This window comes from Callorhinus ursinus, unplaced genomic scaffold (assembly GCF_003265705.2).
Source record: "Callorhinus ursinus isolate GAN/ISIS: 27379988/994484 unplaced genomic scaffold, GSC_fseal_2.0 scaffold30, whole genome shotgun sequence".
Classification (NCBI taxonomy): domain Eukaryota; kingdom Metazoa; phylum Chordata; class Mammalia; order Carnivora; family Otariidae; genus Callorhinus; species Callorhinus ursinus.
In genome coordinates, this window is record NW_027397092.1 from 16,388,815 (window position 1) to 16,410,837 (window position 22,023).

Genomic DNA, 22,023 nt, shown 5'->3' on the forward strand with positions numbered 1-22,023 from the left:
TAGGGCCCATTTCTGCCGCCTTCTCCCAGCTGGATCTCTGTCACTCTCTTTTCCTTCCCAGGTTTGGTCGGAAGAACGTGCTCTTTGTGACCATGGGCATGCAGACGGGCTTCAGCTTTCTGCAGATCTTCTCGAAGAACTTTGAGATGTTTACTGTGCTGTTTGTCCTTGTGGGCATGGGCCAGATCTCCAACTACGTGGCAGCATTTGTCCTGGGTATGGCCAACAAGTTGGAGTTGAGTACTTGATCCTGTGTTTCACCGTCACCCCACCATCCACTCTCTAGAGACGGCTGTGTGTCCCTCAAGGGGAAGTGGTCATTAGCAACACCAACCAAGGCTATGTGGTGAACCCAGTTTGCCCAGCCTTGAGTCCCCAGGAGCACAACAGCCCGAGTTCCAGATCTTTTCTGGTCTCCTTAGTATTCAGTAGCCATTTTACTAGAATTCACCCAAGATCATCAGTGAAAAAACGGGCTGAGGTTGCTAAGGAAAGATAAAGACATGATATGAGGAGCAGGGACCACAAATGGCAGGCTCATCAAGGAAGAAAGCTGCCTCTTCTGCAAAGCATTGTGTCCTCTGAAAGTAGCAATAATGAACTGATACGATTGGACTTGAGTCTCAAGACCTTAAGAGTTTTAATTCCGAATACACACTGTGGGGCTTTGGCTTGTTCTCACTCAAGAGTCATCAGTCTCACTGTTTGGTGGAATCTCACTCTAGCTTATTGGTCTTTGGGTTCCTTGGGTTGTATGTTGAAAGGACTATTTCCTTCTCTTCACATCTAATAGAATAATCTTTTTAAAAGAATATTTCCTTGAGCCCACGTGTATGTCCTTCATGATGACTTCCCCTTTCATAAATAATTCCTCACGTGAGGATTACACTTTGAGGCCTCACGTGGCATCTTTAGCATATGGCTTGGGGAAGTGATGAAATTTGCAAGGTGGAACCGTCCCTGGGAAGCCTAAGAGGTCCCAGGGGGGCACCCCCAGCAGGTGTTCGGCCTGCAGCAGGTTCAGAATCCCATCCCTCCCTAGGGCGGGGCTCCTCCCTTTCCTGTATGTTGAGAATCATACAAGAGAAGATGAGTGAGGAAATGACCTAAACGAAAGGACTAATATGCCTCCTCCCTTGTTTCGAACAGGAACAGAAATTCTTGGCAAGCCAGTTCGTATTCTGTTCTCCACGTTAGGAGTGTGCATATTTTACGCGTTTGGCTACATGCTGCTGCCGCTGTTTGCTTACTTCATCCGAGATTGGCGGATGCTGCTGCTGGCGCTCACGGCGCCCGGGGTGCTGTGTGTGGCCCTCTGGTGGTGAGTGTCGCCTGCGCCCAGCCGCGCCCACCAGCAGGTGTCTTCTGTTCGGCCTTCACTAGGGGGCAGCAGCAAGCCGCAGAGCCCTACCCGGGCTTCCAGAGCCTGGAAGCAGAAATTCTTTGTAAGTCATTTCGGAACGCTTTCTCCACACTCAGAAGAGCCAAAAAGAAAACAGCACGAAATCCGCAGATATCAGCAGACTTGTTCTCAGGCCTCTGCTGGGCGGATCAACGTGCAGGGAGAGGAAGTAGTAGCTGAGAGCTGATGGGGTCTAGCCTGACCTTCAGGAATCTATGGGACAGACAAGACAGCTTAGGCCCTGGTTCTGGCTGTGTGTTCCTGAGGCCCCAGGCCACAGGTGCTGAGAGAAGAGGGAGAGCACTGGAAGTGAGAGTCCTCTGGGTGGCTCCACAGAGGAAGCCAGGCTCATGGGCCTCCCAAGATAGAGGAGTTAGGCAAGCAGAGAGGGGGCCTTCCTTACTAAGAGAGGGAACACAGCAGAGAGGCTGAGGTGGGAATCACACCTTGCAGGTGGGGTTGTTGAGATCATGGCTCCCCTCAGAGCTGAGAGCATTTCAGAGCATAATGGGGGAGGACACAGAACACAGCATGGGGGCGGGGCGCCTGGGTGGCTCAGTCGTTAAGCGTCTGCCTTCGGCTCAGGTCATGATCCCAGAGTCCTGGGATCGAGCCCCACGTCGGGCTCCCTGCCCCACAGGAAGCCTGCTTCTCCCTCTCCCACTCCCCCTGCTTGTGTTCCCTCTCTCGCTGTGTCTCTCTCTGTCAAATAAATAAATAAAATCTTAAAAAAAACCCAAAAACACAGCATGGGTCCTGGTCATGACCAAAGGGCAGGGGCCATCTAGTGAGGTAGAAAATAAAGATCCACAAAGTCTCTTAAGTCCCAGGGGCTTTGATAAACATAGGTAGGGGGTCTGACAAGTCACTTAGGTGGATCCGGGATCGGGAGTGAGGAAAAACTACAGGCTAAGAGGCCAGTGCAGCAGCTTCTGTGGATGCTGGGGCCAAGCAGGAGAGTACAGCGGGCCAAGGGCAAGGCTGGCCTGCACCCGCCACAGAAGCCAGGCATCAGGAGCCGGCTTGTGCCTGTGTCTTCAGTGTCCAGCAGGTGGCACCACCGCTCTTCAGAAATGGAGGTGGCCAGCCTGAAGAGGAATCCCAACCTGGTGTGCAGGCCCCTCTAAATTTTGCGCACTCCAGGGTACTCAGAAGCTCACACTTTGGATCATTAGTGGGTATGGTGTGAACCATCTCTTTGCTTGGTCTGGAAACACCAGACATTCCCAAACCCATGTCTGGTTCTAAAACCCCATTTCCCACCTCCACAGGCTACACCTGGTCTGTTGGGCAGGATGGTCTCAGTGAGATGGCTCCTTGTACTTCCAGGTTCATCCCTGAGTCCCCCCGATGGCTCATCTCTCAGGGACGACTTAAAGAGGCAGAGGTGATCATCCGCAACGCTGCCAAAATGAATGGGATTGTTGCACCCTCAACTATCTTCGAGTCAAGTGAGGTAAGCACTGCAAGGGAGCTGGTGGGAGGGTCTCGGTGACCATGATTTTAGGACAGCACCATGCAGGAGCCCAGCCCTCTCCCTGCCTGAGCCCCAGCTGCCCCTGAGCAGGCCCTGTTAAAATTCACAAGTTGGGGAGAAGGCACCAACTGTCTAAATCTCTTTCACCTTTCCCGTGGGTTTTAAGTTGTCATACTTTACGTAATTTTTTTTTTAAGATTTTATTTATTTGAGAGAGAAAGAATGAGAGACAGAGAGCATGAGAGGGAGGAGGGTCAGAGGGAGAAGCAGACTCCCCGCTGAGCGGGGAGCCCGATGCGGGACTCGATCCCGGGACTCCAGGATCATGACCTGAGCCGAAGGCAGTCGCTTAACCAACTGAGCCACCCAGGCGCCCTCTGTAATGCTTTTCTAGGCAATCTTATTATAGTTAATTAATTTGAATAACACTCTTTCTGAGTAATAGGCCTTTCGTGAAGTTGGCATTGTGGGAAATCACTGTTTCTTAGGTCTTACGTAGTTTTTTATCTTAAAGAAATACAGTACGTAAAATGTGAAGCAGAAATAGATTTGGAGTTAGAAACGTTCCGTCTCCTTCCACTCGCCAATCGTGAATCACTGCATATGCTCTTGGAGCCAGGTCCTTCTTGATATCTGCCCCTTCCCCCACCCTACCCCTCTTGCAAACCCTGTTCTCATGCACCATGAGTAATTTCCTGGCTCTGCCTGATTCCTGGGTCTCGCTTCTCCTTCCTGTTCCCTCTCCCTCCACCCTCTACAGCGGGCAGTTTTCCTTAGTCTCCTGACTACTACCACAGGAGATTAGAAATTGTAATTGCTGGCTGAAGGGCCTTTGGAATGTGTCTCTGATCTGATGGGAAGACAAGGAACCGGCTGTGAGAACGGCCACCAGCCATTGTACTGAAGTGTGTGTGCAGAAGGAACGTGAGAGACGCTTGGGATTCGGGATGCAGACCCAGGGCTTAGGAGAGGGAGCCCGGTTACTAGAGGCATCAGAGCATCTGTGGCTTGGGCCCTGCTGGCCTCACAGTTAAGTGCTGGCTTGGCAACAGCTCCCACTCAGCATGTCCTGGAAGGGGCTTTAGAGCACAGACATCAGGGTGAGGAGGAGGTAGGGAGGGCTTTTAAGTGTGGTGGCCTTGGTGGCTTTTCAGTGGGGGGTCAGTCTGGGTGAACCCAGAACCCCACTGGCGTCTTTGAGGAAATGAGGCTATTTCAGGGGCTCCATTAAGTCAAAAGTTGACCTCTTGTTGAACTGCTAACTCGAGAAAAACAAACTCCAAAGCTGGGTTTGCTTAAGAAAGCAACATCAGTGTGTTTAGACGTGTGGTTTATTAATGTTCTTGGCTGTGCCAAATTTCATAGGAAGTTACTCTGGGTGAAGCTGAGGTCAATTTTCCTGTTTTTCTATCTGAAATTTTTTTCCTTGGAAGTAGACCAGTAACTACATGGTATGAGGACTCAAAACATTAATTCTTTTAAAATATCAGATCAATAAACTACACAGCCAGTTTCTCTGACCCAGAGGGTGGGGAGCCAGCCTTGGGAAGGAATGCTCAGAGGCCTCCCTGGAATGTGGCCACTGATGGAGGCTGGAGGTGGGGCCGAGAGGGAGCTGTTGGCTTGGGCCTCCGCCTTGGCTGCCTCCCCTGAGGGACTGGTCACCTACTTTTCCTCCTTATTCTCGTTCACTAATGGGTCATTGACACGTCCTGGGGAAGCCTTCCGCAGCTCAAGATATACTCACCGTACTTACTCTTCTTTTCAAGAAAGAAACAAAACACTCGGCAACTCGGAGATGCAGGGTTTCGGGTATATTGTTGGGTCCTCGGGTCTCAAGACTCTCCCTCCCATGTCCTTGTTCGTGCAGCTGCAAGACCTGAGTTCCGAGAAGCAGCCGTCCCACAGCATTCTGGATCTGCTTCGAACCCGGAATATCCGAATGGTCACCATCATGTCCATAATTCTGTGGTGCGTAAGTGAGACCTACCTGACGCTTCCAGACAAAGCCTCTGGCAGTGGCTGCCAGGCCTCTCCTTTGCAGATGTGTCTCAGACCAAAACTGAGAGCCTGTGTCATCAAAAAGTAGAAAGGATCTTCCTTACAATGAAAGAAGTAGGCGTAGCATAATCTGAGCTTGATGGAATCTCAGAAAAGGAGTATGAAATCTGTTGGATCTGGGGGAAGCTATGGAGTCTTTGGGGAATCCTTCCAGGTCCTGAGGCAGATCCTTGGTCACTGTGGGCCCTAGTTTGTTTCTGTCCTCTGTTCCTCAGACAGTGACTGAAGAAGACAGGCCTTTAAGAAGGATCTAAGTGAAGCCATTTTGTCCTTTCCATTACAGAGACTGCTAAGTACTGTCTGGAAATGTGGCAGCAGGACATCCTCCCTCTGGGATGTTCAGAGACTGCCCTGGAGGCAGGGCCATGGCCTAGATGTCCTCCTCAGGCTCCTTCTTATGAGGCATTTTGCCAAGTGTGTCAGGAGGGCACTTATGAGGTACCAGAGAGAGGGGACAGAGCCTAGTGCCTCAGTAGCATTTGCTCAGTGGCCAGACCTGGGGATTCTTACGAGAATACCTGAGCCTGCTGGGTGACAAAAGCAGACTTCATCTCCGAGTCCTTATTACTAGAGTCATCCAGCTTTGGAGCAGCCAGCTCTTTGGCTCACTGGGGGGTACTGTGAGTCACCCATTTCCAAGGAATGGCCCAGGATCCCTCCGGGCAGTGCACCACCCTTGCGTTGCCCTCAGACAGGACCAGTATTCAGCCTGCACCACAGACTGGCAAGCCTGTGATGAGTCACCTGTTCTATGGTTCACCCAGGTGTTCCTCTAGCTCTGGATTCCCCATGGACTCTTGGACACTCCCTTTCCCCTGATGGTACCAGCTGTGGTTTCAATGTGCAGATAAGCTCAAAGCCTTCTAATTCATAAAGGTGTGGTTTGCCAAAGAGGGTTGGTCATCAGCAGAGAGAGTGCCTGCTAGGGTCAGGGTCCAGGCCTGGGACGCTGGCAAGCATGCAGATGAGAGATGACGTGTCCCCACCATTGGGAGCCCCTCCTCTTCTTCACGAGTACAGTGGGGTTGGGGTCCAGTGCCTCTGTCCAGCCTCCTCCTGGCTGGTTGCCACGGACCGAAGGTCTGCTGGGGTGGTCTTTCTCCAAATGTTTGACCTAATGATTGTTCCTTATTTCACCCCATCCCTCCAGTCCCGTCACACCCCACTCGATACCAGCCTCTGCACTCATTCCCTCCCTCCTTCTGCAGTTGCTGGATTTGGGGAGGGTCAGAGGGTAGGGAAGTAGCTTTTGTAGGTGCTTCAGTTAGGGTTTTTAAAGCCAAAAGGCAGATTGGAAGCTGTTATTGGGCTTGTGGGGCGGTTTTCAACAAAGTAAATCTGTCTGAACAATATAAGCCTTTTTGCTGGGACACTGTATTGGGAATGCTCTGATATTGCTCTGGCCCAGAGTTAACATGGAGTTGGGAGGAAATTCTCTTTTGTCCTAAGAAGACTCGAGGTTAAATCTGCTGTCCTGGTAAGGATAGTTTTGAATTTCCTGCAGTAATTGTATTTTAATAGTTGTTCGGGTTGGGAGGCACAGGGCTGCTGCTTCTCCAGCTTCTCTCTGTGCTCTCTTTCAGGATAACCATATCAGTGGGCTATTTCGGGCTCTCCCTCGACACTCCAAACTTGCACGGGGACGTCTACGTGAACTGCTTCCTTTTGGCAGTGGTTGAAGTCCCTGCGTACTTGCTGGCCTGGCTGCTGCTGCAGCACCTGCCCCGGCGCTATTCCATGGCCACGGCCCTCTTCCTGGGCGGCAGCGTTCTCCTCTCCGTGCAGCTGGTGCCCCCAGGTAGGCACGCTGTGCCCCTGCGGCCTGGGGCTTTCGCGAGCCCCTCATCCTCTACCAGGCCGTCTCCCCCAATTCATAAAGAAAATAAAATCATACTATGACACCTCACTTGCATATCTGCATCCTTCACCCAAAAGAAATATAAATAAATAAAAGAATCGAGAGAGTGTCTCCTGGAACCAGACACTGGTCATGACCGGGCTTTGGGGGAGTGGTGAGAGCAACCATATAGGGCTGGTGGCTAATGTTACTCTCTGCCCAAATTAATGAGTGTGTACGTGTTTTTCTCTGCAGGGTAAGAGGGAGGAAAGAGAGCCAAACCCATGGCATTTTAACCTGGACCTGTTTTAGTCATTTATATATTCAGCGAGTAGCTCCAGAGTGCCTGTCTGGCCTAGGCACTGTGCTTGGGGCATGAAGTAATGACACAAAGTAAACAAGTCGGGCAGAACCCCAGGCCCTCCTAGAGCTCACACTCTAGTTGAGAAGACAACAGACAAGTATATAAAATGCTTAATATGGTGCAGACTGGGTCACCTTTTATCATACCAATAAAGGAAGTTTATATAGAGCGGTCACGGACAGTGGCCCAGAAGAGGGGGGAGCAGAAACATAGATGAAATAAGGGGGAAAGCCATGAAAGGTCTCCAAGTAGAACGTTTCAGGCCGAAGAAAACAGCAGAAGCAGAGAGCCTGAGGGGAGGGCATACCCCTGGCGTGTCTGAGGAGGAAGAGGGAGCAGGAAGAGATGAAGGAAGGGAGAAGGGAGGGGCTGGGAACAGTGTGGTTCTCACGGGCCACAGATGGGTGGGAGGTGGCCCTTTTCCACAATTCACAGAACAGCTGGTGGACCCTCCTATTCCATTATGGTGCCCAGAGCTGTCATACACATGGGTTTGGGGGTGATCGTGTGTGGCCCCTGAGCCTGGCAGCACTGTGCCCAGGAACAGCCCCCGCTGCAGCCTGGCAGGGGAGTCCATCAGGGTACACACAGGTTTACCCCAGAGCAGGGCAGCTCGGAGGATCGTTCCTGGGGTCTGCTGGCCTGTGAATTGTTGAGGTCTGAGTAGAGGGAAACTCCCATTCATCCACAGGTCCTTCATTAATTCCACAGTGCATGCAGAGTGCGGTTCTGGGGTGCCACCCGAACCCTTGACAGGCATGTCTTTGATGACTTGGGGCCTGGAGCAGCTTTACTTGGGCTGTTGAGGGCTCACCTTGGTGGTCTGTAGGCTGAGGAGAAGGACGTGTCCTCACATAGCTGTGGGTCCCAGCCTCCTCTCAGTAATCAACTTGGAGGGACATCTTGGCTACAGCCACTTATCCCACAGTAGGACATCAGAGGAACTGTCCCCCACATCCCAGAAAGGAGAAAGTATGTTTGCTTCGGGCACCCCCTGGTAGCCGCGTAGCGTGAGCTGGTGCCTTTCACTCTCTTCCCTTTTCCTCTCCAGGTTTGTATTACTTGGCCACCGTCCTGGTGATGGTGGGCAAGTTTGGAGTCACTGCTGCCTTTTCCATGGTGTACGTGTACACGGCTGAGCTGTACCCCACCGTGGTGAGAAACATGGGCGTGGGGGTCAGCTCCACCGCATCCCGCCTGGGCAGCATCCTGTCTCCCTACTTCGTTTACCTCGGTGAGTGCTGGGGGCTGAGGGCACGTGGGAGGGTGGGGTGCAAGCACTGAAGGCCCTTACTGTGAGCCATGGGGGGCCGTGAACAGCAAAGCCGGCACCCACAGCAAACGGGATCCATCCAGGACTGGATCTGTGCCTGGAGAGGCAGGTGTCCAGGCACACTGTGGAGGATGCACTCACTTGTATGTGGAAAACAACTTACAGACTAGCTGGAAATTGATGAGATGAGCAAGCAGAGGGTTGTGTTTCTGTTTTAGCCATCCCAGGCCTTCCATCAGAGGATTTGGTTTCTTTACCCTAAGAAACTGCACGGTGGTATCGGGAGCCCATGTACTTAATTGGAGAAATTTCTTCTTGGAATCAGAGTATAAAAGGAACATGGAAGGAAAGATGGCCATTCAAGAGGTCTGATGGGTTGAAGATTATTGTCATTTGGAGCACTTTGGTTTTATACTGTGTATAAATCTACCTTGTGCCATTTTTTTTTTTAAGATTGTATTTATTTATTTATTTATTTACTTATTAGAGAGTGAGAAAGGGTGAGTGTGCAAAGCAGGGGGAGTGGCAGGGAGAGGGAGAAGCAGACTCCCCGCTGAGCAGGGAGCCCGACGCGGGGCTCCATCCCAGGACCCTGAGATCATGACCTGAGCCGAAGGCAGATGCTTAACAGACTGAGCCACCCAGGCGCCCCTGCCTTGTGCCATTTTTATTCTTACTTGAAATTGTTTCCTCATGGCAGCTGCTGTTTCTGCCATGTCACTTGCCAGCACATCTTTGGGGTGGGTTGGCAGCCACCTTGAAAGTACTCAGAATGTGTTGTGAACATATTACATGGATTTGACAAGCAGAAACACCATATCTGGCCTAAAGGCAAATCGAGCAAGTTGTGACCCAGCTGGAGAGGTGGAGGAGTTATTCCTGTCCCTGGATGAGAACCTTGAGTTCCGTGGAAACCCAGCATTGGGAAATAGGAATAGTAATCACGGCTCAGCCCCATCCCCCCGGTCTGCACCCCTTCGCTGCACCGTGAGGTGCCGCTGGACCTCTGGGCACTTCTGTGCCAGGTCTGTTCTGAGACCTGTCCCGGTGCCAGAGTCCAGTCTGGCAGCTCGGACTGTGGGAGAGGCTGAGGCCTAGGAGGCACGCAGTCTCTTTAAAAGAGTCCTGGGAGCACGGAGGGAGGGAGGGAGACCAAGTCTGACCGCATCCCTGGCGGGGTGGTTCTGTCTGCTTTGCCATAGGTGCCTACGACCGCTTCCTGCCCTACATTCTCATGGGGAGTCTGACCATCCTGACAGCCATTCTCACCTTGTTCCTCCCGGAGAGCTTCGGCACTCCCCTCCCGGACACCATTGACCAGATGCTGAGGGTCAAAGGGTAAGGTCGCTCTGGGTCGCGTTGTTGATGCACGGGGTCCGGGCCTGCCTGAGGATTCCCCACAAACTCACAGACATGGGTCAGGAATGGCAAGGTGCTTACAGACTGTCCCATCTGGTCTGACGCAGGCCACCGTGTCAGGGTGAACCTCTCAACCACTACACCAGCTCTCAGGCAGGAGAGACCAGGAGAAGCCTTTCAGAATCTGCTCCAAGATGTTTTTTCCCCTTAATGAGATAACCTCAGGTCTGGGTTTTGTTTGTCTGTTTAGAGACTGGTAGACATCGTTTTATTTTTTTTTAAAGATTTTATTTATTTATTTGAGAGAGAGAAAGCACGAGAGGGAAGAGGGTCAGAGGGAGAAGCAGACTCCCCGCTGAGCAGGGAGCCCGTGAGACTGGTAGACATCTTTTTAAAGATTTGTTACTAACATTGGTTTTGCTTGTTTTTATAGAATAAAATACAGGCAAACTCCAGGCCACACAAGGATGTTAAAAGACGGCGAAGAAAGCTCCACAGTCCTTAAAAGCACAGCCTTATAACACAACCTCCAGTGGGTGAGGTGAGGAGGGAAGACTGTCCTGTCAGAAGCACTTGTGTAGACACTGAGTCCTTCAGCGGGGGTGGGGGGGTGGGGGTCTCTGCTGTTCATCATGTTGCCCCTTTGTCTGACTTGCTCCTGGCTGGACAGCCGGACTCGGGCCACCTGTACTCCTGGCACACAACCTTCCCTCCAGACCAACAACGGGAGATACGCCCTGACGTACGGACTTGGTGGATGGTGGATGGGCGCTTCCTAAGAAGTTAACTGTTCACCAGGACCTGTGAGGCCTGGAAGAATAGGAGAGGCACCTGCTAAACTTACATGTTAATTTCAGACCTCCTGAGAAGACTGGAGGTCTCAGCTCCCTGCCTAACCTTCTCCCCCTTTCCCTCTCATGGTGCACTTTAGAGGAAAAGACAGAATCGCACAGGGAGTTTGATTTCTCACACTTTCTTAGTCACAGGGCACATTAACTGGGATTGTTGCTTCCCCAGGCAGGAGAGCACAGATCTGCGGAAACCTAAAGGTAATTACTGTGGAGGGAACCGAGCAGGTTCAGAACAAGGGCAAGTGCACTGATTTGTGAGCACTTAGACCACTCAGTGTGAATACTGGGTAGACTTGTTTACATCTGATCCAAGCACTGGGCTTGTTCAGGCCCATACAGATGCATCACCGAGTCTCCTCTTCTCGTTTTCCACCGTGGTGTAAATCCCATCGTCTAGCTACTGTGGTTTCTGATGTATGGCTTAAAGGAAGTCTGTCAGTGAGAAAGAGAGACAAGCAAACTCATCTCTTCTTTCAAAACTATAACGTAGAATTTATTGTGTTTTGTTTGTTTGTTGTTGTGTCTTTTTCTGCTTAAGTTATTTGCCCTTCAGAATAAATTTAGGAAGGGCTGGTTTCCAGCCTCCTGGTCTGTGTCTTTGTGTTTTTGTGTTTTTCAACCCAGGATCCCTCTGGCGAAGGTGTGCAGTTGCTGTTCGTGCAAGGCCTTATCAGCCTTAGCCACTAGCACCTTCTCTGAGTGCCAACAATGCCGTCATTGTCTGTGCTTCTTTTGTGATACCTAATCATGGGAAAAAATTACAGAGAAAAAAGTCAAATTGTGTTCACAGTCTTTCAGCGTTGCTCACTTCAGTCGTGTCACATTGGGAGATATTTTGTGTTCGGTGTAACTGTCTTTTATGATTATGTTACCATGGTACTCCTAAAGCATATGCCTCACCAGGATAAAAACCGTATTTTGCGAAAACTCCTGAAGTGCCTTGGGAAATGAAGATGTTTTAATAAATAAAATGATTTTTTAAATAATAGCAACTGCCTACCACCTTTGTTTCCACAATTTGGTGAGTCAGGCCACACCGTCACCTGACTTTGGTCTATGTCAGCTTGGGCTAATTTTAGCCGTGATTGGTGCTTAGTGCCTAAGGCTCAGATTTAATCCCTGTGTACTAGAAACCTTCACTCTGTGAATCGACTATGGACAGAGCCAGCCTTCTTACACAAGTGTCTTAGCCTGGGTTCCCCCGAAAGCAGGGCCTCAGGCCAGCGCTTCTGTGCGGGTAGGTAGTATATTTGGGAACAGGATTCCAGGGAGCCGGAATAAGGATGTGGGGAGGGACAAGGAGAGAGGGAGACCCAACCCAAGGATGCGCTATCAGTGCTATGGGCACTGCTCCAGCCAGCCAGAACCTCCGAGGAGCCTTAGGAAATGTATCTCAAAACTGATCTGCCTCGTGGGTAAAAGGGGGAAGCATTTATATGTTGCCCCCCCCTTCCCCATCCATCAAAGGCAGCCTCACAGGGGGTTCCAGGTTGCCCCTGTGTGAGTTCTGAGCCAGGTCTTCCCTCTGGGTAGAAAGCGGGAGGTGCTCTATCGCAGACCTGAGGTGAGGCACTGTCAGGTTGCACATCAGGGAACATGGTCAAAGCTTGTGTGAACGGGGTCACTGCAGCCGTGGCTGGAGTAAGTGGTTGGACTGGGAAGACTGTGGTTTGGACACAGTCCACAATAGATGTATATATGAAATGTGCCACAAGGCGATTTGAGCTAGAACGTACAGATGGACCCGGGTAAAAAGCTCCAGTGTTGGACAGGTAAGTCAAAAGGCCTGTTGCATAATATAACACGCAGCGTCAAACTCAGGTGGGAAGGAAGGAAGCTCATCTCCTGTAACCCTGTTGGCTTCTCCACTCTCCTCAAACCTGGTTCTGTGCCAGGTTCCTGATTAACTGCCTTCACGGTGACTCCAGAATATAAATTACCATCCTGCCTGCCCTTTCTCCTGTTGCACGAATGAACAGTTTCTGAGTTTTCTCTCTTATTCTCAGTGCTACTGATGCCAATCATTTGTGGCCTTCTGGGGGCCCAAATCATAATTACCTGAATGCTGAGAGCTCTTCTTTTGGCAAGGCAATAGCCCATGTCACTGCTTCTGGGGCTGAGCCAAGTACCTGAAAACCCATGCCCTCTGTCTGGACCTGCTGGGTCTGTTTCTATCAGAGCCATGGCTTTGGGAAGACTAACCAAGTTATCCTGACCAGGGATCTCCTCTCAGGGCGAGAGGGGTGCATAACCTGTAGTCAGAGGGGTCACTTGTGCTCAGTTGATACCCATCAGAATTAGAAACCAGGCTACCCACAGAAATACAAAGGGCAAAGCAAATGAAATGAAGGAACAATTCAGATATAAAAAATATTCAGTGTTCTGCCACAGATAAAGATGAAAGCAAGAGTATACCCTATGATCTTTTCCTTTTCCTGGCAACTAGTTCCTCTCTCCCTCAGAGTTCCCTGAACATTCTCATGAATTCCAGAAGGGCTGGTGTTTGCCAAAGAGAATTATTCTACTTAACACCTAGTTTAAGTGATGGTGAATGAGTTGGGCGGTGGGCCCTGTTTTCTGTCAAGTAGTAAGTCGCCCAACAAATCTTTCCCCTGGGTGTTTTATCATCTAATTGCTTTTCCTAAAGGGCTTTTAGGCTAACAGAGGCTGGACGCAGCACATTAGCAATACCTTATGTTGTGTGTGCCATTGCTATACAACTAACTTGGAAAAATACAGGCCTATCTTGTTTCATTGCACTTCAATTTGTTGTGCTTTTTACCAATTGAAGGTTCAAGATGTTAGCAGAGGAAGTCATGGAGGATGTGGTGCAAAGAGCAAGAGAACTAGAATTAGGCGTGGAACCCAAAGGTGTGACTCAATTGCTCCCAGCTCGTGGTAGAACTTGAATGGATGAGGAGCTGCTTCCTGTGGATGAGTAGACAACGTGGTATCTGGAGACGGAAGCTACTCCTGGTGGAGAGGCTGTGACAATTGTTGAAATGACAACAAAAGGATTTAGAATACAATTTAAACTTAGTTGATTAAGCAGCAGCAGGGTTTGAGAGGATTGACTCCAATTTCAAAAGAAGTTCTGTGGGTGAGATGGTATCAAATAGCATCACATGCTACAGAGAGAGCGTATGGGAAGGAGGAGGCATTCAATGCGGCAGACTTCACTGTTGTCCTATTTTAAGAAATTGCCAGTCCCCCAGCCTACGGCAACCTCCCCACTGATCAACATCTGTCATCAACAGCAAAAAGAGCGCCACTGGCTGAAAGCTCAAAGGATGTTTAGCATTTTTTAGTGACAGAGTATTTTTAAATTAGGGTGTATACGTTTGTATTTTCCACATATAATTCTATTGCACACTTAATAGACTATAGTGTAAACATAACTTTTTTTTAAAGATTTTATTTATTTATTTGACAGAGAGAGATAAGAGAGAGCACAAGCAGGGGGAGTGGCAGGTAGAGGGAGAAGCAGACTCCCTGCCGAGCAGGGAGCCCGATGTGCGGCTCGATCCCAGCCGATGACCTGAGCCGAAGGCAGATGCTTAACCAACTGAGCCACCCAGGTGCCCCTAAACATAAATTTTACATGCACCAAGAAACCAAAAAGTTCATTTGACTTGCTTTTTTTGGTGATATTTGCTTTATTGCAGGGGTCTGGACCGAACCTGCAGTATCTCCAATGTATGCCTATTCCCCTGTTCGCTCGTTTGATCCTTATACAAATCCTATGAGATCGATAAACGATGCCCAGGATGACAAAGTCAGAGGTTCCTCAGCAGAAGGCACATGTCTTCCTGGAGTCTCAGATGGACCCACCCTGGACGGTCTCACCTTGGGAGGAAGGGGCTTAACTCAAGAACGGTTGTGCAAGAAGTTGCCAGAGACACTGGAACATCATCTTTCTGATGGGCCAGCCAGGGGGCAGCAGTCAGGCACCTGACGAGTTTTTACCTCAGAAGAAGTCTCACAGGAGAAACTTCTCATGACCGTGTAGAGGTGTGGGCATAGACGGTACACATCAAGGACACGGTGCTAAGTGCATGCAGGAGTATGAGTATTTCACAGAGCCAGGCTCCTGAGGAGATCTGAAATATTTAATTATCATGTAACCTTCGATCCGTTTTGAAAATTCCAAATGTCCTCATAGAACGACGCTCCCTTATACCAATCAAATGAGTATTAAAAACGTACAAACCTATAAAATGTTTTCACCAACATTAATCAAACAAGCAAGCAGCATGATGTAAAACATACACTTTAAAAATTGGTGAGGGGCGCCTGGGTGGCTCAGTTGTTAAGCATCTGCCTTCAGCTCAGGTCATCTGGGATCGAGTCCCGCATCGGGCTTCTTGCTCGGCAGGGAGTCTGTTTCTCCCTCTACCTGCCGCTCACCCTGCTTGTGCTCACGCTCTCTCTCTCTTTCTCTCTCTCTCTCTCTCTCCCTCTTTCTCTCTGTCAAATAAATAAAATCTTGAAAAAATTAAAAATAAAAATTGGTGAAAGAGAAGATTCTAACACTGTATTTAGAACATTCTATGTACATTCTAGCAATGTAATACAACCTAATAACCCCTAAACTCCTTAGCCATAATAAAAAGTCATCAACATCTGGAACAATCTCCCCAATACTCCCAAATCTGGGTGACAGCAGACTAGATGAAGGTCTCTATTTCCCTCTTCAAAGATTTTTGGAAACTACTATAGAAAATAAATACATGAAATGGAGAAAATGGACAATGGGGCTAATCACTGAAAGAAGCGAGATCTGTCCTATAAGAAATGTTTGAGAGAGTCCTTCAGGCTGAAATGAAAGGATACTAGACAGCAACTGAACTCCACATAAAGGAATAAAGCACATGGATAAAGGGAAAAACCTAAATAAATATGAAAGAGAATTAATGAAAGTGAGGAAATTTCTGCCAACTTTACAGAAATAATAAGGATCATAAGAGAACACTATAAACAATTGTGTGCCGACAAATTAGACAACCTAGAAGAACTAGACAAACTCCTAGAAACACAATTACCAAAACTGACTCAGGAAGAAACAGAAAATCAGAACAGACTTAAGTAGAGAGATTGAATTAATAATCAAAAACCTCCCAAAAAAGAAAAGCCCAGAACCAGATGAGTACACTGGTGAATTCTACCAAACATTTAAAGAAGAATTAATACCAGTCCGTCTAAATTCTTTACACAAATAAAAGAGGAGGAAACACTTCCTGACTCATTCTGTGAGGCCAGCATTACCCTGAGACCAAATCCAGACAAAGACATCAAAAGGGAACCATAGATGAATATCCCTTATGAACATAGATGTGAAATATTCCATAAAATACTAGCAACCCAAATCCAGCAGCATACTAAGAGGATTATATGTTGTGACCTAGCAGGATTTATCCCAGGAACACAAATGTAGTTCAGTTTGAAAATATTAATAATGTAATACAACACATGAATTGAATGAGTTTAAATAAAGATTCTATCAATTGATGCAGAAAATCATTTGATAATATTCAACACACTCTCATGATAAAAAAACATTGAGTGAACTAGAAATAGAAGGGAACTTCCTCAACATGATAAATGACATCTATGAAAACACCACAGCTAACATTATAATCAATGTTGAAACTGAAACTCACTCCCTAAGATCAGTAACAAGACAAGGATACCACCTGCCACTTCTGGGACTATGCTGGAAGTTCTGGCCATAGCAATTAGGCAAGAAAAAGAAATAAAAGGTATCCAAGTTAAGAATTAAGAAGTAAAGCTACAGTAATCAAAACAGTACAGTACTGGCAGAATGACAGATAAAAAGATCAATGAAAGAGAATAGAGTCCAGAAGTAAACGTTCACAGATATGGTCAAAGAAGGTGATTTTCAAAAACGGTGCCAAGACCATTCAAGGGGAAACGACAGTCTTTTCATCAAATGAGGCTTGGAAAACTGGATGTCCACATGCAAAATAATGAAGTTGGACCCTTATACCATATGCAAAAATTAACTCAAAATAGATAAAAAACTAAACATAAGAGCTAAAATCCTAATACTTTTTAGAAGAAAACAGAAGGGAGAAAGTTTCATTGGATTTAGCAGTCATTTCTTGGATATGACACCAAAAGCACAAGCAAAAAAAGAAAAAAAATGGACTTCATCAAAATTTAAAACTTTTATTATATGTCAATTATATCTCAATAAAGCTGGGGGAAAATGAAAAACTTTTGTGCATCAAAGGACACTATTGAGAGTGAAGAGGTAACCCAGAGAATGGGAGAAATCATATATCTACTAAGGTGTTAATATCCAAAATATATAAAGAATTCCTACAGCCCAACAATGTAAAAAAAAAACGGGCAAAGGACTTAAGTAGACTCTCTAGTAGCTCTATAACTTTAGGCAAGTCACTTAATCTTTCTGAGACTCAGTTTCCTCATCTATAAAATAAATCACATATCTCACTGGGGTATTAAAGATTTTATTTTTTAAGTAATCTGTACACCCAGAGTGGAGCTCAAACACACAACCCCAAGATCAAGAGTCACACACTCCACTGACTGAGCCAGCCAGGCACCCTTCAATGGGGTTTTAAAAGGATTAAGTTAGCGGGGCGCCTGGGTGGCTCAGTTGGTTAGGCGACTGCCTTCGGCTCAGGTCATGATCCTGGAGTCCCAGGATCGAGTCCCACATCGGGCTCCCTGCTCGGCAGGGAGTCTGCTGCTCCCTCTGACCCTCTTCCCTCTCATGGTCTCTGTCTCTCATTCTCTCTCTCTCAAATAAATAAATAAAATCTTAAAAAAAAAAAAAAAAGGATTAAGTTAGCATGTAAAGTCCTTAACAGTACTAAATTCGTGTTGACAATAATATTGCTATCCCTCCGGACCTCCCTAGGGCAATTATTAACTCTACAAATAACTAGTCCTTATTATGTTCTGTTTGGCTCCATCAGGGAAATTATAGCTACCTTTGGGAGAAATCTTTTTACTCATTCATCCCTTAATGAAAGCCAGAGCCCTCAGGAAAACATCCTTCATGATGCCCACACATGCTCCTTTCTCTTTTTAGTCCAAGCAGGCTAATGGGATCTAGACTTCTTGTAAACTCACCTACTGTCAGCCTCCACACTTCACAGGGAGATGGGTATGGGCTGTCTGGGGTCTGCAACTTAGTGAAAGAAATGTTGTTTGACTTATGAGAGAGGTCAGTATTCAAATAGTCGTCATGATATGTGTCCAAGCCTGATTTAGGAGGATGAACCACTGCTGGACTTGAACATATCTGCCCTCTCAGGGGTGATTCACTTGGACAGGCTCCTGGGGACTGCAATCTTCATGACAGGGCCAACCTCTGCCAGCCTCTCAAAGGACACCTTGCTCAGGTAGACACACATCAAAGCAAGAGTGCCTTTTAGAGTACTAGCTTCTTTCCACCACAGAAAGACAGATTTCCATCTGTGTTGCCAGATATGTAAGTCTTTTCCTTTAGGAACACTTATGAGAGACTACTCCTTTTCACAGGAAACCAAGGCCACCCAAAGCAAAATTACTTTTCTTTGTTCAAGAACAATTGCTCACTCATTTTCTATTTGTTTACTTTTTCTTCCTCCTTAAGAAAGTTAAAGGATAGGGCGCCTGGGTGGCTCAGTTGGTTAAGCGACTGCCTTCGGCTCAGGTCATGATCCTGGAGTCCCGGGATCGAGTCCCGCATCGGGCTTCCTGCTCAGCGGGGAGTCTGCTTCTCCCTCTGACCCTCTTCCCTCTCGTGCTCTCTATCTCTCATTCTCTCTCTCTCTCAAATAAATAAATAAAATCTTTAAAAAAAAAAAAGAAAGTTAAAGGATATTTTTGCTATTGGTAGGTTGTGTTTTTCTACAGGCAAAGAGTTTTAGTTTTGAGTTCTAAACTGAGGTTTGGAGATTGTCCATGGAACAAAACACTTTACAAAGAAGACCAGGCCCTAGCTCACACAGAGGACATAGTTGATAGTTTAGCAGTAAAGCACAAACACATCTTACGAGCGGGAAAGTGGACATGAGATTCCCTGCCCACCTGACACCTCACCCAAAATGTGTAGAATCAAAGCCCTGCAAAGTGTGATCCTCTCCCAAAATTCTCCAGCTCACTGAAGGGCAGTACTGTGTCAGTTCGGGTCCTCTTTGAGCATATGCCAAGACGGAATTCAACATGCAAGAGCTTCTTGAGGAAAATGCTCATGAAGGGTAAAGGGAAGAAAGAGCTAGAATAGGCAGAGAGAGACTCAGATCATAACGCATGTCTGTCCCCTCTGGAAAGGGAGAGGGAAGGGAAGAGAACTGGGCAGGAAGAGCTTCAGACTGCAGATTAGTTCTGAGAAATTGTTGACCACACTGATGGGAAGCTCCACAGTACTGATTGCCTATTAGACGAGTCCCAGCTTAGGCAGAAATAGCCTGGCTCTGGTACCCCCACCGAGTTCATTCATTGTCTGGGAGCAGCCAGAGAGTGCACAGCCTTGTCCGTATGCTGCAGCAAATCGAAAGGGGCGGCGGCTGGTGGCTCTCAGCTCTGTTCTCTGTAGAAGATTCTCTTGAAGAGTGATCTGAGTTGCTATACGTCTGCCACAATCGTTCATCCAATTATGCAATCTGGGAGTCGTGCCTGATATCTTCTTTTCCCTTATCTTTAAGACCCAGTCTACTGGCAAGATCCTAACCATTTCACCTCCTAAATATCTCTCACATCTGTCTGTTTTTCTTATCTCCTCCACCACTACCACCATCATCTTTCTCCTAACTGATGACCATCTTTCCATCTATTCACCACACAACATGTAGGAGCAGCTTTTTTATCTTTAAAAAAAATTTTTTTTAAAGATTTTGTTTTTAAGTTATTTCTACACCTGATGTGGGTCTCAAACTTATCACTCTGAGATCAAGAGTCACAGGCTCTACTGACTGAGCCAGCCAGGTGCCCCAGAGCCATCTTTTTTAAAACACAAGTCAGATCTGCTTAAACAACATCAGAGCTCATAGGATAAGGATCTAAGTCCTTACCACGACCTTCAAGGCTCTGCCTGTTGTGACCTTTGCCTTATTCTCCAGCCTTCTGTGGACTTGGGTTGTCCTTACTCTCTCTGCTCCATTGACCCTCTGAGCATCAGGTAGATAATGGTTCAAATCTAGCCCCCTTCCAGTTCCCCCCAAATGCTCCAAGTTCTTTGCTGCCTCAGGACCCTTGCACATATTGTTCCCTCTACCAATTATCTCTTCTCTAATCCCATGCCCTTCTACCCAGTTAACTAACCCTCATTCCTTAGCTACCAATTCAAATATCATTTCTTCAGGGAAGGCTTCTCTGACCCTCACACAAGTTTGAATCGTTTGTAATTCCATCTTATAGTGAATTAAATGCACTCTGTAGCATTTAGGATGATATTCTGTATTTGACTAATTATCTGATTGACTACCTTACTATACAATGTGTTTCCTGATGGTAGAGACTATGTCCATTTTTGCTCATTACTGCATCTCAAGCATTAGCAGAGTGGCTGCATTTTGTAGTTGCAACAAAATATTTATTGAATAAAGGAAGTATCTGAAAGGGGTATTTGATATATTTTTTTCCTTTTTATTTGAGTCACACTCCAAGTGTTTTCTTTTCTAACCAGTGAATTATAGTTCTATTTATATTGTTCTCCAGCAGCATGATCTACCGCCCCCCCCACCCGTCTACTCCCACCCTTCGCCCATGGTAAAATCTGTGAGCTCTGGCCTTGGGCTTGGGATTTTTTGAGCCTTCCTTGACAAGCACAAGATTTTATTCTAGAGTTAGAAGGTCAGGGAGGTAGGAAGGAAAAGAAAGTGAGTTGCCTCCAAAGAGTTGGGATACAAAGTTGATCTTTGAAAGTTAAATTAGAAATCAAACCAATCAGAGCAAAGATATACAACATGCCTCCTTAAAGAGCAATAAGGACCCCAGGACCTACAAGGCCCAATGGTACTGTTACTCAGTAAGTTCTGGCTCTATCTAAAAAAGAAATGTGTTCATCTGAGGAGGGACAGCCCTGGTACATTAATAAGGAGAACCTAGGTAACAGAGAGTGTCCACCAGCCACCAACCCCAGGAGAAGGGTTGGCCAGGACAGCAGTAATGAGTGCCCAATCCTCCCAGCAGCTTGTTTGACCTCTGGTGTGGAGGAAGATGCACCAAGCTTCCCAAGGCTGATATCGGTAAACATTTAAGTCAGATAATTCACTCTTCTGATTCTGGCTTGGAGCTCGTCAAGCCACCTTCTGACAATTAGGTTCCAAATTGTACAGTTTTAAGAAGTGAGTGCACTCATGAGCCAACCTCAAGAGTCTCATGTTCCTGACCGTTTTGCTTCTAACAGTAATGGTTAAGCTCCAGGTTTGGGTATCAGACAGCCTTCATTTGAACCCTGACTCTACCATTTACATACTGAACATACTAACCTTGGGAATTCCCTTTATCTTTTTTTACCCCAACTGAAAAAAAGATCACAACATACCGCATGATAACAGGGAGAATTAAAGGAAGCAATGCATGTAACGTACTTAGCATAGAGTTTAGCAAATAGTGAATGAAATCAGTAAGTTCACCTTCTGATTTTATACAATGTGGATTTTTAATCAACACTGGAACATTGAAAAGATGGAATTTCGGGTCCCACAGGGTCAAAGACTAAATCTGGACTATGGGAAATCACCAAGATGATAGACTACAGGCTAGCCTTTTACCTCCTGGCACCTCTCGGGTTACACGGGTTAACATCTATAAAAGGTAACCAAGACGTGGCTTTAAAATCTTGCATCTCTACCTCTCTTTTCCTAACTCTCCTCTCCCACATATACTTTTTATGCAGAAACAGATTTTCAAATTTACCTCTACTTTGCTCTCATGGAATTAAGAATGATTGTCCTATCACAAGGAAGAGCTAGCTCCAAGGCTTCCCTTGATAATTTTTTTGTTTTGTTTTGTTTTGTTTTTCCTTTATGCTACAGACCAAAAGCGTCATCTCCCGGAGGGGGAAACATGGGCCCTGGTCACCATTTGGCCTGCCCCACTTCCGCAGGTGCTCTGAGGGAACACTACAATTACACTTAGCCACAACACCAGTCACAGATCAAGGCTTCCATCACGCAGGGAATGTGTCTGAATTTCAAACAGACAAACCAAAGTGACACTGCCAGATTAGACAGTTAATTTTGTTTTTCTGTTCCAGTTATCAGACTGCTCTATGACAAAAGTGAACAAACACACACAGGGCAAATTGGTTTGGAGTATGGAGTCTTATCGGTGTTTTCCAAGTAGAAATGCTTCCTTACAGAAGTATTTTCAGATCTCAGTGACTGATGCTGGGCAGAGCTGTGGGGTGTTTCCTGAAA

General features: G+C 47.1%; 1 protein-coding gene across 5 annotated transcripts in view; it reads left to right on the top strand.

The window, feature by feature from the left end:
* Nucleotides 1-15,125, top strand: part of SLC22A5 (solute carrier family 22 member 5) — a 28,103-nt gene extending 12,978 nt beyond the window's left edge. The window contains exons 3-11 of one of the 5 annotated variants that reach the window (XM_025860925.2): nucleotides 62-216; nucleotides 1,150-1,321; nucleotides 2,732-2,858; nucleotides 4,750-4,850; nucleotides 6,524-6,738; nucleotides 8,193-8,375; nucleotides 9,617-9,752; nucleotides 10,207-10,314; nucleotides 14,290-15,125. In XM_025860925.2, the coding sequence (XP_025716710.1) occupies nucleotides 62-216; nucleotides 1,150-1,321; nucleotides 2,732-2,858; nucleotides 4,750-4,850; nucleotides 6,524-6,738; nucleotides 8,193-8,375; nucleotides 9,617-9,752; nucleotides 10,207-10,294 (1,177 nt within the window). In that variant the 3' untranslated portion in view covers nucleotides 10,295-10,314; nucleotides 14,290-15,125. Of the gene's footprint in view, nucleotides 1-61; nucleotides 217-1,149; nucleotides 1,322-2,731; nucleotides 2,859-4,749; nucleotides 4,851-6,523; nucleotides 6,739-8,192; nucleotides 8,380-9,616; nucleotides 9,753-10,206; nucleotides 11,613-14,289 lie in introns of those variants that run through there. The other 4 variants (XM_025860926.2, XM_073878652.1, XM_073878653.1 and 1 more) reach the window with 4 other exon arrangements.
* Nucleotides 15,126-22,023: the final 6,898 nt, after the last annotated feature.